At 40.0% G+C, this 15,116-nt stretch overlaps 1 protein-coding gene across 6 annotated transcripts in view; it reads left to right on the forward strand.

Moving 5' to 3' along the window:
• Window positions 1-15,116, forward strand: part of ERCC6 (ERCC excision repair 6, chromatin remodeling factor) — a 75,602-nt gene that overhangs the window by 38,729 nt on the left and 21,757 nt on the right. For all 6 annotated transcript variants that reach the window (XM_019925701.3, XM_019925705.3, XM_019925704.3 and 3 more), the window contains one exon: window positions 4,700-4,835. In XM_019925701.3, coding sequence (XP_019781260.2) covers window positions 4,700-4,835 — 136 coding nt within the window. The remainder of the gene's footprint in view (window positions 1-4,699; window positions 4,836-15,116) is intronic.

Below are 15,116 nucleotides of genomic sequence, written 5' to 3' on the forward strand. Positions count from 1 at the left end.
GCATTGCTTCATGGGCTATGTACGTTTCCTCTGAACTCTTGCAAGCTGTAGATTTTTGGGGCCCTGATTTGAGATGGTCTTAGTGTTGTAATTTTAAGGTCAACGGTCCGTGAAACCATGGAAGTCTCTGGGATACCAGGAAGGAATTTCCTGGTAAAAGAAGTTTTTAATTTTTGTTTCTTTAATGTGTTTTATATGTGTGTTTTTAAAAAAGAGGGAAAAGCATATTTACATTTACATGTGGATAATAAACATCTATACTAGTTGTTGTGTTTCCAGTTCATATTGTATACACTACGTTCTTTTCACTTTGCCATTCATATTATAATGATAGGCCCCCTGAATTTTGTGATGGAGAGGAAATAAATTATTTACCTTTCAGACTTCAGTTAATACTCTGAAGTCTTGGATATCATTTAGGAAATTCCTAGTTACAAATAAATGGCCTGAAAAAGGTAATAAACTTTCAAAGGTAAATGTTTTTACTTTGTAATTCCTGGTAAATTCAAGGCTATGAATGGCAGATTTCCATCCTGCAGGTTGAAATATTTGACCATGGAGCCAGTTGGCTTGTCAACACATTAGGTAGTCAGTGATAATCAGAGATGAAAAGAATTGTAGCCAGTTTGGTAATTGATGCTAATCACTCCAGTACATTTAGCCATTTCTTACACTCATCTCACGGGATTGAGGGTTGGGGAAGGGTGGTGCAGTTGAAGTGACTGTTAATGGGTTTGATTGCCCCTTCTGTGGTTCAGGGACGATCTAGGTCTGCTCCTAGATTCCCACTCTGTGTGAAAACCTCTGTAATCTTCTAATAGAGTGGCAGAAATTAAAGGGCATAATAATGCCAGTTAGATGTTCAGCCAGAATAAAATATTGGCCTTAAATGACATTGTGGCGGTTGGCAGAGAGTGTGTTATAAAAAGAGCACAAACACTATATAACCTCCAAAAGCATAGGTACCTATTTATGTTTATTTGAAAGTGAATTTGTTTTTAAATATTTTAGATGGGTTTTGATTGGTTGTTTCCTAATCCCTGCTAAGTGCATATTGACGATAACTCTCTTTAATTCCCCTTGGAGGATATAAAGAAGTTGGTGCATTTAATCCTTTTAGAAAGGAATATTGTCAAGGAAGGGGCCAGGGCAGAGTCATGCTCTCCCCAGGGAGTTTGAAGGGGCTCTTGCATGGGCCCTGCCCTTGGGGAGGAGCAGAGCACGGCTTGGGAATTCTTCAGGAAGTGTCAGCACCTGGCTTCTTGCAATCTGAGCCCATGCTGTGGAGCAGAGGGGGCAGGGGCAGTGACTGTAGCTGGAGGTTGGGAGGATTTAGAGTGGGTGGAGGCATTTCGTTATGTTGCAGTATTATAAGGGTAAGCCTCATTTAGGCTGTGGCTTGTTTTTCTACTAGACCACAAGGTATTTTTCAGTTGTGCAGATTATTTTTAATATTTCAAGTACTGTGTGATTTACTCTAGTTTACAAAAAATTTTAAGTTCAGGAATCATTTATTGAACCGTAACAAGAAAATAAAAATCACTCAGGATCCCCTAACTCAGAAATAATCTCTTTTAACGTTTCAATACAATTTATTCCACCCTTTAAAAAAAGTTTTCATTTAATAAAGCCAGTATTTATTCATTACCTCCTGTGGTCTAGACATTGAGATCGTTTGAAGAAGAGGCTGTCCCTGTACCCTGAAGGACCTTAGGAAGGATCTAGCAGACAATTACAGTAAGGGTGATATGCGTTATGACAGGGTTAATGTGGGGTCCTAATGAGTGTGGATGCACCAGGGAAGGGTCCTTGACCTACCTGGAGAGAAAGGGACGGGAAGGGAAGAAGCTGCGGGCTGATGGACAGGTGGCTAGGAGAAGAGGGCAAGAAGGGACAAGGTGAAGGCTGAGAGGTCAGGGGAGTATGCACTTTGTAGGAACTGAAGGCGGTGCTGGTGGGGGAGTGCTGAACCACCGGGCCAGTGTCGGGGTAGGGGCCCTGAGAGAGGAGAGGCTGAAGAGGTGGGCCGAGGTCAGATCCTCCTGGTCTCATATGCCAGGGTGAGGTGTTTGGACTGTTTCGAGAGCAGGGGACAAACAGGAAAAGGCTCTTAAGCAAAGGGATGAGGTGTTCAGATTTTGCTTTCTTGAAATGATCGTCCTAGAAAGTGCAGTAACCCAGGTAAGAGATGACAGTGGCCAGAAGTGGAGTGTTAACAGTGTAGATGGAGAGACAGGGTAACTTTGAGAGGGATTTAGGAGGTAGATGTGACATGAACTCAGTACAGGTTGGATACAGTGGAGAACAGGAGAGGGGCAGAGGCCCGGATTTCCAACTGGGGTACCTGGAGAATGGGTGACAGTTCTTTCCATTGGATTAGGAAACATGGTAGGAGGGCCAGGTGGGGAGAGGATGACGTGTGGTGCCGTGGGGACATCTGAGTGGAGAGGTCAGCCGGCAGTTGGACATCCAGGCATGTGGTACTTTGGAGTTCAGGAAGGAGATTGGGGTTGGAGACCTAGATGTGCATCATCAGTGCAGAGACAGTAATTGAGACTGGGAGTTAATGAGATGGCATGGGGAAAGTGTGTGCAGTGGATCTAGCTTCAGATATGCAGTATCCTCATTGGGCAGAAAAAGGTAGGGGGCGGAGAATGACAGTTTAAAAGGTGCCAGTGACTCTGCTCCAGGATGAGTGAGAAGGTAGGCTCCAGTTTCCTCTGTCAGTCTTGGCTCCCAGTTGCCTCTGGTGGCATGAGCTGAGTGTGAGTCTAGTGTTGAAGAGATTCCCATAGTTAGTTTGACTTTGCTTAGTTTTCATTTCATGGATACCCATCTCCCAGCAGGACTGAGGATGAAGCAACTCTAGTAGTAGGAACATTGATGTAGCGGGGGTATGGGCTCAGACAAGAAAAGGGACACCTGTTCCGTGGTAACCGGAGGGAAGGAAGGCAGGATGGTACTGATTCAGTCAGGTGCCTACGGTGTACAGTGGATCAGGATATTTTGACTTCAGGTAAAAAAATCTTGGCCTCAAATTGGGTTAAATGTTCACATACCTACAGAGGGGGTAGGCTGTACACACAGCATGATCAGAAGCAGCCCAGGGATGTCATCAGGGGCCCGGGTTCTCCTGATGCCAATTCTTCTTGTGGTCATAAGATCTCCTTGCACTGTATGTCCTTGTTCACATGCAGCAGGAGAGACCAAGAGAGGAAGCTCTCCCCGACCTAGAGTGTAAATCCTTCCTTAACCGTGAGCAAGCCAGTCTTCCCACGCCCCTCAGTGGACAGGTGATTGTCGCCAGGGGAACACTGTGTGCTGACAGACAAGCTATGATTCTGGCTTCTCCCCTCTTCGCCATAGCCAGACAGTGATCAGAGTCCCATCGAGTACACGTCTGGGAAGGAAGAGGGGATACCTGCACAAAATTGTGGTTCTGTTTGGAAGGAGAGAGGGGAGATGTGGATGTTGAGAGAGGGGGCCGTGACCAGTTTACTGGCTACCTATGTGTAAGTGAATTGGGGTGATTCCATAAGTAATTTGGTTTTTTAAAAGACTTATGAGCATCTTCCAGATTTTAAATATTTTTCAAAGACGATTTTAATGGTTATATTATATTCCATCTTATTTAACAAACCCTAATAGTATTTACTGTATTCTGTTCTAAGCACTTTATAGATGTTGATTTAATCTTCATATAAATGGTATGATCACTACTGTTATTATTTTAAGATGAAAAGCTGAGGTTCCGTTAGTGTGTGCAGAGCTGGGATTCAGACCCAGGCAGTGCTCCTAACCACCAGCCTGTAGTGCTGTAGTAAAGGTGGTTTATTCAGCCCTTCTCTTATTTACAGACGTTCAGGCAGCGCCCACTTTTTCCACAGTATAAATAATGCTACAGTATGTGTCGCAGTACACAAATGTTTGTCTTGGGATCGCTTGGTCAACATGTGACTCTTGTTAAAGCTCTTGCCACGTAGTGCTCAGCTGCTTTACACAAGAACTGAGCGGCTTGCCTTCCGTTGGCCTGGGCTTTCTGGGAGAAACGGTCACTGTGATGCTCACCCACTTGTTTTTTATCACGTGGAGAAGAGAGCAGCACCATGTAGTGGAAGAGCAGGCTGCAGCGATCAGAAGACCGACTTGAGGCCTTGCTCCATCTCCTGGTAACCAGGGGGGCCTCGGGCACAGCAGCCTTCAGCGGCCCCGAACACCGCAGGATTTCTGTCCTGCTTGCTTCCCGAGGCTGTGAGATTGATTGAAATCTTGTGGGTGAAAACTCTTGGTAGACTATAAAGCTTCAGACCAATTGAAGACACTCTTACGTTCACTTAGGTTAAGATATACTGTACAATGCCTTCACTAATCTGGAAGGAGAGAGAAAAGTATTTTTGTTAGGTAATGCTTGTTTGATTTTTTTACTTTACTATAGACATTATCTTTTGATGTGTAGTAGCTGGTGTCTCCTCTTAATACCTGCACTCACTAACTGATGAATGGGGTTCTAGGGATTTCACTTGGTGGGTTTTATCCTCAATGGCTTTTTCTTTAAAGAAAATATCAGTAAATTTCCAAAGCTAGGATTTTCTTTTTTGAGCTGTTAAGGTTTTGTTTGTTCTTTTTTGTTTTTTGGCAGTTGATCATCCATATGCTGTCCTTCATGGTTGTCTTTTCTTCTTGGACATTTTGGGTGCAGGTTCGAGGGGTTGGGTCCGACTATAATTGTCTGTCCGACGACAGTGATGCATCAGTGGGTGAAGGAATTTCACACGTGGTGGCCTCCGTTCCGAGTGGCAGTTCTGCACGAAACTGGGTCCTTTAGCCACAAAAAGGTAACATTACAGTACCTCAGAATCTTTCTGCTTGTTTTAAAGCCCTCTATTTTACATAATTGTTTTTGCTTTGATCCATTTATTTATGAAGTGTATGTTCCTGTGTTTCTTTCTTGCATTTAAACTTATTGATTTAATTTAGAGCTCTGTAGTTTTAAAATAATTATGAATGGAGGCTTTGTCATTCTAACAGTCCATGGTGGTGACATGTTCTTGTCCCGTGAAACACAAGCCTGATACCCTGAGTGGGACTAGAAATCAGGGGGCTTATGCAGCAGTTAACTGGCTGGATTTGGGGGCATTAGAGACTTTAAACAGTTTTAGGAAAGTAGGTACAAAATGTAATAAAATAACTCTTAATTGATAAATGAATTTGTTAACATGCTTTTAAAATGTATTTGAAATGAACAAAAGAACAGCTTGCCATTTTGTAATTTGTACTGTTGCCTTTTAGTTAAGTTGTTTTTTGTTCTCTGAATCGTTGATTACCATTCAGGTCTAATCACTGTTCTTTGAAAGTTGCATTTTCTCACTTACTTGTAGTTTTACCCACACATTATCAAAAAGGTTTATCATCTCTTCTCCTCTGGGTAGCATAGGTAGGGTGAATTATGCTTTTTTAATCTCATGTCTGTCTACCATCTAGACTGTAAGTTCTGCAGTGTGGAGACTGTGTCTTCATCGTTATCGTATCCCAGGGGCCCTATAGACAATAGATAATAATTACACATTTTCACTGTGGGTTTGCAGGTTTACTCTGTAGACAAGAAGTGGCAGTTTGCTATGAGTTCTTTCTGTCCTGAGTTTCACAGCTCTTGAGTGAGGCCTCTGTGCCCCCATGAAAGCAGTGCGAGCTGAGAGAGCTGTTGAATGCTTGCCTCGCTCAGTTAAATACGTGCGAGCCACTAAACTCCAGTGTCTTTATAATTCTGCCAGTACCCCTTTCCTCCAAATTCCCATTTTGTTCATGGTCATGAGTAAGCAGAACTTTTGATAAAAGTGAATCAGGAGTATATAATTTGGTAGCTCAACTTTGGTGAGATGGAATCTTGCTTTTACTAGCTGTTGTTAAAAACAGCATACTTTGCCCTGAATTTTAAATGATAAATAGAAAACAAATGAGTTGAAATAATTAATGAAGTGGGATAAACACCACAATCAAAACAAAAAACAAAAGTGATTTTTTTTTTCAGCAGCATGAAAATAGCAGCTTACATTGTTTTTCTAGTCAAACTAAATTGTTAACTATCCTGTCATCATTCTTGTAAAACATTTTTGATTCCTTTTTTCACTTCCATTGTCTGTTGACATTTCTTAATATTTTGTATTGCAAAGTCTTGTACTAGGATTCATTAGTTGATGAATGTCTTTAAAAGGCAAATTTTTCACATGTTCCTCCTTATCCTTTTATTTCTTTTGTGCTTTTTCTTTTACACCTTTACCATATCATGGCTCACTTGAGTCTCTTCTGTTATTATAGCCTGAAGAGCAACCTTCATGTAAATGAAATACATTGACTCATGAATGAAAATAGAATTGACATTGGTCAGTGTCTCTGTTGGTGAGATTTGCTTCCTTAACTTGCTTAGAGAGCAAACAATTATTTCACTTTTGTTTACAGTGATTTGCACCTTCTGAGGTGTCTGGTTATGCACAGACACATGCATATATATGATTGTTCATAATTTTTTTAGTACTTAATGGTTTACCAAGAGCTTTAACTTGAAGTTTCTTAACTTTTGAGGAAAAGCAGTAGACTTGTGTTTTTACTCTGACCCTTAACTCTTTGGACAGTTCCTTTTTCATTATAAAGTATCTCAGATCTCTAAAGATGTACGCTGTTATGCAAAAGATTGAAAAGATGTTCTTTCGCATCTTTCAAACCGTACTCTCTACTTAGAAACACAATCAGTTTATTATTAATATTTAATACCAGTTTATTATTTGTGATGACGACATATTGAAAATGTGTTAATTCTTCTGCACAGGCCTTGTTATAACACTTCCAAGATCAGAACTCTGGCTTCTGGATTAAAAGACTGAGTGGCATTTGATCCCTTTGCTCCTTCCTTTTGTATTTGTGTGTACAGATCTCTGTTGCCACTCCGTGCACACCTGTTGGCTTAAAGGTGTGTGTTAGATTGCAATAGAGTTTACATTTCTTAATCACATTTCAAATATTCTGTCAGTGCTGCTGTGTCCTTTAAGCCAGCATCTAATGTCTAACTTCCTTTCCATCCTTATAGGCTGAAATTTCTTTTTTCCTTGGGGGAACTTTCTGTGCGCACCAGCTGTCCTGTCTAAATGTATTGATAATAGCAGCACTCTGGTGTAGGGTTATTCAGTGCTGGAGAAAATAGGGAAGAGAAGAGAATTTCTCTTTGGAAAACTTAAAAAAGTAATAATGCCAGAATTATTCTGCTTATCATTCAAATAGATTATTTTTACTTTTCTAATGATTTGTTGTAGCTGGTAAGATGTAAAACTTTGAAATTTTGGAAGTTTTTCATTTAGAGAAGAGCTATCAAATGATCAAACAGTTTCTAAATGGAGATCATCTATCATTTTTCTTCCCTAAATTGCCTTTTAGCTTCCAACCTCTCTGACCAGGTGATCCTATATTATCTTTGTTAATATTTTCTTTGGTTGACAGCATAATTTTGAATTATCAAATGCACACCCAGCAACCTTGCAAAAAAATATGTGGCTCATATTTTCAACTAGATGATCAAATCAGATAAAGACATTTTCAGGCTCTGAATCTCCTTTAATGGTCAGTTGAACTCTCATTTACTAGGAATCTAAGATTATCCTTTTCTCATGTTTTATGATCCCTTTTTTCTAATGGAGAGAAACTTGATATGTAAGTTGATTAATATTTATTTGTTGAATAACTATAAACATAACATTGCAGGTATTTGATGCTATTAGGGCTCCAAAAAATGGATATGATGTTTTTAACTGATCTTGAAAAGATAACCATTTTCTTGGGGAAAGAAAATATATGAAAAGATAATAAAAGAAGGCAGTTTTGTAATTCTTATCCCATAACTCACAGCAGGGGATGGCAACTTTAGCACTGTGTTGTAAAGTTTAATTATTAAGGACCCTTTTTTCAAGTTGTTGGAAGATGTGTAATGAGAAATTTCTTGCTTATATTCTGAAACAGTTGTCACTTTGTAGCTCTCCCATCTTTCCCTGCCTTGTAGGATATAGTAATTCTGTGGAATAGTTTTGATAATTCAAAGAGATCATTTTGATCCATTCAAAATGGAGGCATAGGATTAGGAAATGTGACAATGGCGTAAAGGCATAGATTTTATAATTACCAAACCAGGGCTGGAATCTTGGATCTGCCATCTTATAGCTTTGTGACCTGGTGCAAGTCACTTAGCTTTTCTGAGCCTAGTTTGATCTCCTGAAAATGGGTTATTTTTGGTAATTTTTCGAGGATTTGTTGGATTAATATGTGTGCACAATAAACTTAGTATGGTCCCCAGCATACAGTGTCTACTCAGGTAATTCCTACAATTAGAAACGAAGAATGTGGTAGACATCTTCATCTCAGTACTTGAGAAAAGATGCTCTGACATTTCTGAGGGATTCAATATAAATACATTCGAGATAGAAGGTTCAGACCTGCTTTATCAAAAATATTCATAGTCATTCACGTCTAGACCTTTCTCCTTCGTGTCTAGATTCATTGGCCCCCAAATGATACAGTGTTAAAATTCTTTTTGGGAAATGCAAGGTATGACTAAAGAACAGACCACAGGAAAACATGGCCATCTGATGCAACTACCATCACATGTTTTTTAAAAAGGCCCGTTTTCTGAAACACTAAAATAAAAAGACTTGGCTTTTTAAAAAGCTGGAAGGGAGACAAGTAAAAACATAACAAATAAAAGTAGAAAAGGGCCACATGGTCCCTCAAGCATCCTGAATATTTCAGACCCGCTCCAGGTACACAGATTACAACACAATGTGATGTAGTTCCCATTAACTTTCGAGACGGTGTATACACCTGATACAAGAAATGATAGATGCTATGCTTGGTCTTTGAGGGATATTGTAAAATTATGTTGCTGGAGCCCTTTTTTCTTCATTGTCAGCACAAATCCTTGTTTATTAAAGATTTAGCTTGAAGGAAATTTTAATTAATTACAGGTGCAGTAAATCCTGCCTGGGAAGCTGCCGTGCTGTGTTTACCGTGAATGGCCTTCATGTGCCTGTGCTCCACTCCGCTCTCCCTGCTGCCTGACAGTGTGATTTATGGCTGTTGTTTTCTACCAGTCCACTGTTTGCCCTCTAGGAGGGATTGGTCTCCTGAGCCTCTGTAATAACAGCAGCACTTTCACAGACATCTTTTAATGACAACAGCACTGCATTCAGTAAGTCAGGCTAATTGCAGATGTACCCTATTAATTGCAAAAACTAGGAGAGGTTACATATTTTACAAGCTTTTAATTTGAAACCGCCCGAGATGATTTGTCTTAAGTGTTTGGATAGAGACGTCCATAATATTCAACAATTCACCATTGTTGAAACTCCGGTCTAGGCAGTTACAGAATTCTGAGATTGAATCAGGTAAAAACAAATAGTCTTAGGTGTGTTTTTACCCAGTGGCTGTTAAGTGGAGGTTATGTTTTCAATGTGGACATTAAAAAATTTTCTTACTCTTTTTATAAAAGCATCTTTGATTCTAATCATCATACATCTTTTCGAATATGGTAGAAATTTTGTATTTCTATAGTTAACGTTACAGAATTTTCCAAATAAACTTCAATTCTTAGACATGTCGAAGAAGCTAAACATCACTCTGGTGGTATGTATTTGAGAGGCATGGCATCTCGTTTGTTTAACTGTGGTAAAGTGATGTCCGAAATCCAGTTCAGGGTGGCGTTCCTTGGAGGGGAGTGGAATGACTGTGGTGAGTCACTGCGTCTAGCAGTTAGGAGTTCCAGGGTCATGAGCAAGCAGATCCACATGGGCAGGCTTTGGCTGTGATCCAGCGGACAGTTTATAAATGTGAGTGGTAATTTCACTTCTGCTGTATTTCAGGCCCCAAACAGTTGTCCTTGTTTTACTCTCCCATTTCTCTCTGGGCACATAGCTCTGTGCCTGGAGTAGCACAGGGCACGGGGCATTCCTGTGTGTCGGTTTGCTGTCATTCCACGCCCTACCTGCTTCAGGGCTTCTGGCAGCCACTGCTGTCCCAGGAGGAGGAAGAGATGAGGATAGAGTTGGGATAGCTGCCTGCCTAGAATCTCAGTGGAAAATTCAGATGTGGAGGAGCTATTGAAATCAGCTCTGGCTTCTGAAAGTCTCAGGACTGGTGGGATGCGTTCGAGGTGGAACAGTGCATCTCCGGACAGCCTGCTTTTCTTCACTGGACACTAGCCACCGTGGCAGAGCTGGTGGCAGTGGAGTAGCAGTGTAGTCAGGGAGAAGTGGGTAAGGCGAGGCATGGGAGAGTCTATACGTGTGTTTGTAAGGCTGTGAGCCTTGAGGTATTTAGTGCTGCATTCATCATAGGTAAAAAAAAAAAAAAAAGTCAGGAAATGATTAAATCAGGTGTGGCCCTCGATGTAGTATTGCATAGGCGCGGAAAATCATGAATAGGAAGATGGCAAAACAGTAGTCATGTTAATAATACAGCTCTCAACTGTTGAGCCTTTACTAGTACCAGGTGTTACAGCTCTTAACTCTGAAGTTTTGAGTGTATTATGACATGAGAAAAGTTTCTCTTTTCCTCTTTCAGAATTTTCTTGGCCGTTGTTAACACCCTTTTATAGTCTATTGAATTAAAAAATATTTTAACCCTTGTTTATTAAGGTAATATTTTTTAAGATGTTGAATTTTATAAAATTTGTACGACTGATTACATGAATTATTGTATTAGTTTTCCTAATATGTAGCTATTCTTCTATTCCTGTTGTGCCTTGTTAGCTTAATGTAGTGCTAGGTTTTATTTATAAAGTAATGAATCTCTAGTTGGGGAGTACACACACTGTGTGAGTATGTTGCTTCTGTCAGTTTTGAAAACAGGGTTTTGCTAGCCTTCTGTCTTTTTCTGTATTTTGGAACCGTTTAAATAACAGGATTGATTCCTACTTCACTCGTAAAACCCTTTGGGTCTAGTAGACTTCTGGTGGGAAAAGCATAACATCCTTTTCAAGTCCTTCAGTATTGGTCTGATTGGTTTGTCTCATTTTTCTTGGGTCCATTTTGGGTAATGTTCACATTCTCTGTCAAAGTTCAGATTCTTTGGCATTGGATTGCATGTGGCATTGGCTAACATTTTGTGTTCTCTGCCTCTGGGGTGACTCCTTTAATGTTTTTCATGCTGCCCATCTGAGTCTGTTCTTCGGGCTGACTTTCCAGAGGTCTGTCTGTTTTTTGGTCTTTTCAAAGAGTTACTTAGTTTTTTTCTCTATCAATTCTACCAGGTTTTGTCCTTAAGCTTCCCTGATTTTTGTTTTTCTCTTACTGTCTCACTGTCTTTATTTAGCCAGTTGTATTGGCTGCTGGGTTTGATTTCAGCCTCAGTAGGGGGTGGGGAATGAGTATCTTTGTGTGGGTTAAGGCTCTGCTGAGAGCTATTAAAAGGAGCTCACTGATGGAGAGACTCAGATTCTTTGGATCCTAACTATAAACTTGTAGTTGCCTTTAGTCTTCCTCTGTCTCTTCTGACTGTCGAACTCTGAGAAGCTGTGGCCGTGTCCCCTGCTGGCTGTGGATGTGCTACTTTGCCAGCATAGCTCTAAGGGCTGTGCCTTGGGTTCTGGTGCAGTGCTCCGGGCAGGCAGGTAAAGGCCTGGCTCTTCTCTCTAGTGTGTTGTCTCCTTAAAATACAAAAGAGGCCCTCCTTTTCCTGTTCACTGCTTGTTGTCTGATACTTGTATTTCTGATCCTGCCCTGTTTTTGTTTGCATTTCCTTGGGATATCTTTAATAGTTCCCATACTCTTAACTCTCAGCACCAGTCTAGTTTGGGTCTCATCTCTTAAACACAGGCCAGGTTTCGGCCGTACTTTCCTAGTGGAAAGGGTCACAGCTGACAGCCCACTGTCATGTGGAGACCCTGACGTAAATGTTAGGTCTGAAGCCAGCTGTCTTATTTTCTGTTTATTGTATTTTCTGCTTTTTATATTTTCTTAATTCTTTTTCTATTTCCTATTAGAAAATTTTCTATTCCTATATCTATTTTTTTCCTGATAGTGGTTTGATAGTTCTACAGTCTATTTCTTTTCTGGTATTTATGCTGAAGTAGCAACTATTAATCAATAAATGGGCTTAAATTTTTTTTTTTTTTTTTTTTTATTTTTTATGCGGTACGCTGGCCTCTCACTGTTGTGGCCTCTCCCGTCGCGGAGCACAGGCTCCGGACGCGCAGGCTCAGCAGCCATGGCTCACGGGCCTAGCTGCTCCGCGGCATGTGGGATCTTCCCGGACCGGGGCACGAATCCGTGTCCCCTGCATCTGCAGGCGGACTTTCAACCACTGTGCCACCAGGGAAGCCCTGGGCTTAAATTTTTTATGAATGTATTTCAATCTGTTTTTCTGTCATGATAAAGACATGAACAGTGTTCATCACCTGTGCTCCATTCTACCATTGATAAGGTGGGATTTTTAGTACACTCTTAATTTCCCCTGTTCTCACTCTAGGTTTGTTAAATTAAACTGGAATTATAATCATGCAAAAATAGATCCCTTTTTATATTTTAGATAATTTCATAACAGTTTCATTAGTATTTAAAACAATGTTTTAATATTTACTTAATTATTATTTTAATAATTTTAGAATGGTAGGTATATTACATGTAACCTTCCCTTAAAAATATTTTCTTTTATAGTAAAGTAAGAGGCAGTGTTGCCTAATATTCAGTTAATATTAGCTTTGGAGTTGGCTGCTTTTCTATGCTCAGATCCTACCACCAATTTACCAGCTATGTGACCTGATAAGCCACAGTTTTCCCCTCTGTAAATTGGGGGTAAGGACCTCTGTCCTCTCTCAGAGTTGCTGTGAGCACTCAGTCTGTGATGAGCATGAGGCGGGGAGCTCTGCCGCCTGCTCTTGTGCAGAGTGCGGGGTCCTGAGCACCTTTCTTCTCCCACCAGGGAAAGGAGCTGCATTCTTTTAGTGACCGCACTCCTGCACCCGGCTGGAGGTAGCATGCTGTTCATAGGCCATCTCTTGCTGGTTTATTTTCTGTCCTTGCCCAGCTAAAGGTGGAATTTGTTCTTTTTTTCTGTCAAGCGTGACTGCTAATTTGGATCAATGCAGAATTCCAGGGTCTTTGCTTTCCCCCTAGAATTATGGAAAGATTTGCCCTTCGTTTTCTGACGTATTTAGTGTTGCAGAAAAGATATCCAGCACAGATTTCCTTTGCAGGGAATCTTTTTTCAGTCTGTTTTGTTCTGACTAGAAGCTACAGCATTTTCTCGTTTTCCCTTGTTTTGGGGATTCAGACATCTAATAGGTGTGTACCCAGGTGTATGGCTGTTTCGGTGTTTTGTTCTATAGACTCTAGTCTCTCCTCAGAAGTTTTTTCTATCATTTTTAAAATCACTTCTTTTATATCCTTTGTACTCTATCCTTCTTGAATTCATGCTATACATCATCAGAGCTCCTGGATTTGTCCTTCTTGTCTCCTTGGCTTTTCTCTGATTTTCTTTCGTTTTTAAAAAAAACCGTTTTCCATCTACTGTGTTGTTTTCAGTTTAACAAGGATTGACACAAAGGATGTTTTGGAAAAAATAAAAATTGGGTAAGTGTTTACATGTTATACCTTTTTCTGGTCTTCTTATGAGCCCTCCTCCCCCACAGTAGTGGACATACTAGTCAGTGTTTACGACTTACAGATTAATGAAACATAAACTTCCACTGCTGATAATGTATAATTCTGTTGTATATATTATGTTTGTGTACATACTTATAAGGTGCCTTAGATTGTATCATGATTGAAAGGTTGATATTTTTTTAATTTTTAAACATTTTATTATATTTATTTTTCCTTCCAGTTTTATTGAGGTATAATTGACATACAGCACTTTAGAAGTTTGAGGTGTACAGCATAATGATTGAGATACATACACCATGAAATAATTATCACAGTAAGCTTAGCGAACGTTCATCCTCTCATATAGATACAAAATTAAAGAAATAGAAAAAAATTTCGTGTGATGAAAACTCTAGAATTTACTCTCAACTTTCATATCTAACATACAGGAGTGTTAATTATATTTGTCACGTTGTATATTACATCCCTAGTACTTAGCTTATAACTGGAAGTTTGTACCTTTTGATTGCCTTCATCCAATTCCTCCTCCCCCCCATCTTCCACCTCTGGTAACCGCAACTATGATCTCTTTTTCTATGAGTTTGTGTTTGAAGTATAATTAACCTATAACACTATGTTAATTCCTGTTACACAACATAGTAATTCAATATTTCTATAGGTTTCAAAATGATCTTCATGATAAGTCTAATTATTATATGTTACCATACAAAGATGTTGCATAGTTATTGACTAGATTGCCCCGCACTGTACATTTCACCCTTGACTCATTTATTTTGCAACTGGAAGTTTGTACCGCTTAATATCCCTCACCTATTTCTTCCCTGCCCATCCCCTGTTTGTTCCTGGTACCTATGGCTATTTCTTTCTTTTCTTTTTTAACATCTTTATTGGAGTATAATTGCTTTACAATGGTGTGTTAGTTTCTGCTTTATAACAAAGTGAATCAGTTATACATATACCTATGTTCCCATATCTCTTGCGTCTCCCTCCCTCCCACTCTCCCTATCCCACCCCTCTAGGTGGTCACAGAACACCGAGCTGATCTCCCTGTGCTATGCGGCTGCTTCCCACTAGCTGTCTATTTTACATTTGGTAGTGCATATATGTCCATGCCAGTCTCACTTCGTCCCAGCTTACCCTTCCCCCTCCCCATGTCCTCAAGTCCATGCTCTAGTAGGTCTGTGTCTTTATTCCCGTCTTACCCCTAGGTTCTTCATGACCTTTTTTTTTTCTTAGATTCCATATATGTGTTTTAGCATACGGTGTTTGTTTTTCTCTTTCTGACTTACTTCACTCTGTTTGACAGACTCTAGGTCTATCCACCTCACTACAGATAACTCAATTTCGTTTCTTTTTATGGCTGAGTAATATTCCATTGTATATATGTGCCACAGCTTCTTTATCCATTCATCTGTCGATGGACACTTAGGTCGCTTCCATGTCTTGGCTATTGTAAATAGTGCTGCAGTGAACATTGTG

This window comes from Tursiops truncatus, chromosome 16 (assembly GCF_011762595.2).
Source record: "Tursiops truncatus isolate mTurTru1 chromosome 16, mTurTru1.mat.Y, whole genome shotgun sequence".
NCBI lineage: Eukaryota > Metazoa > Chordata > Mammalia > Artiodactyla > Delphinidae > Tursiops > Tursiops truncatus.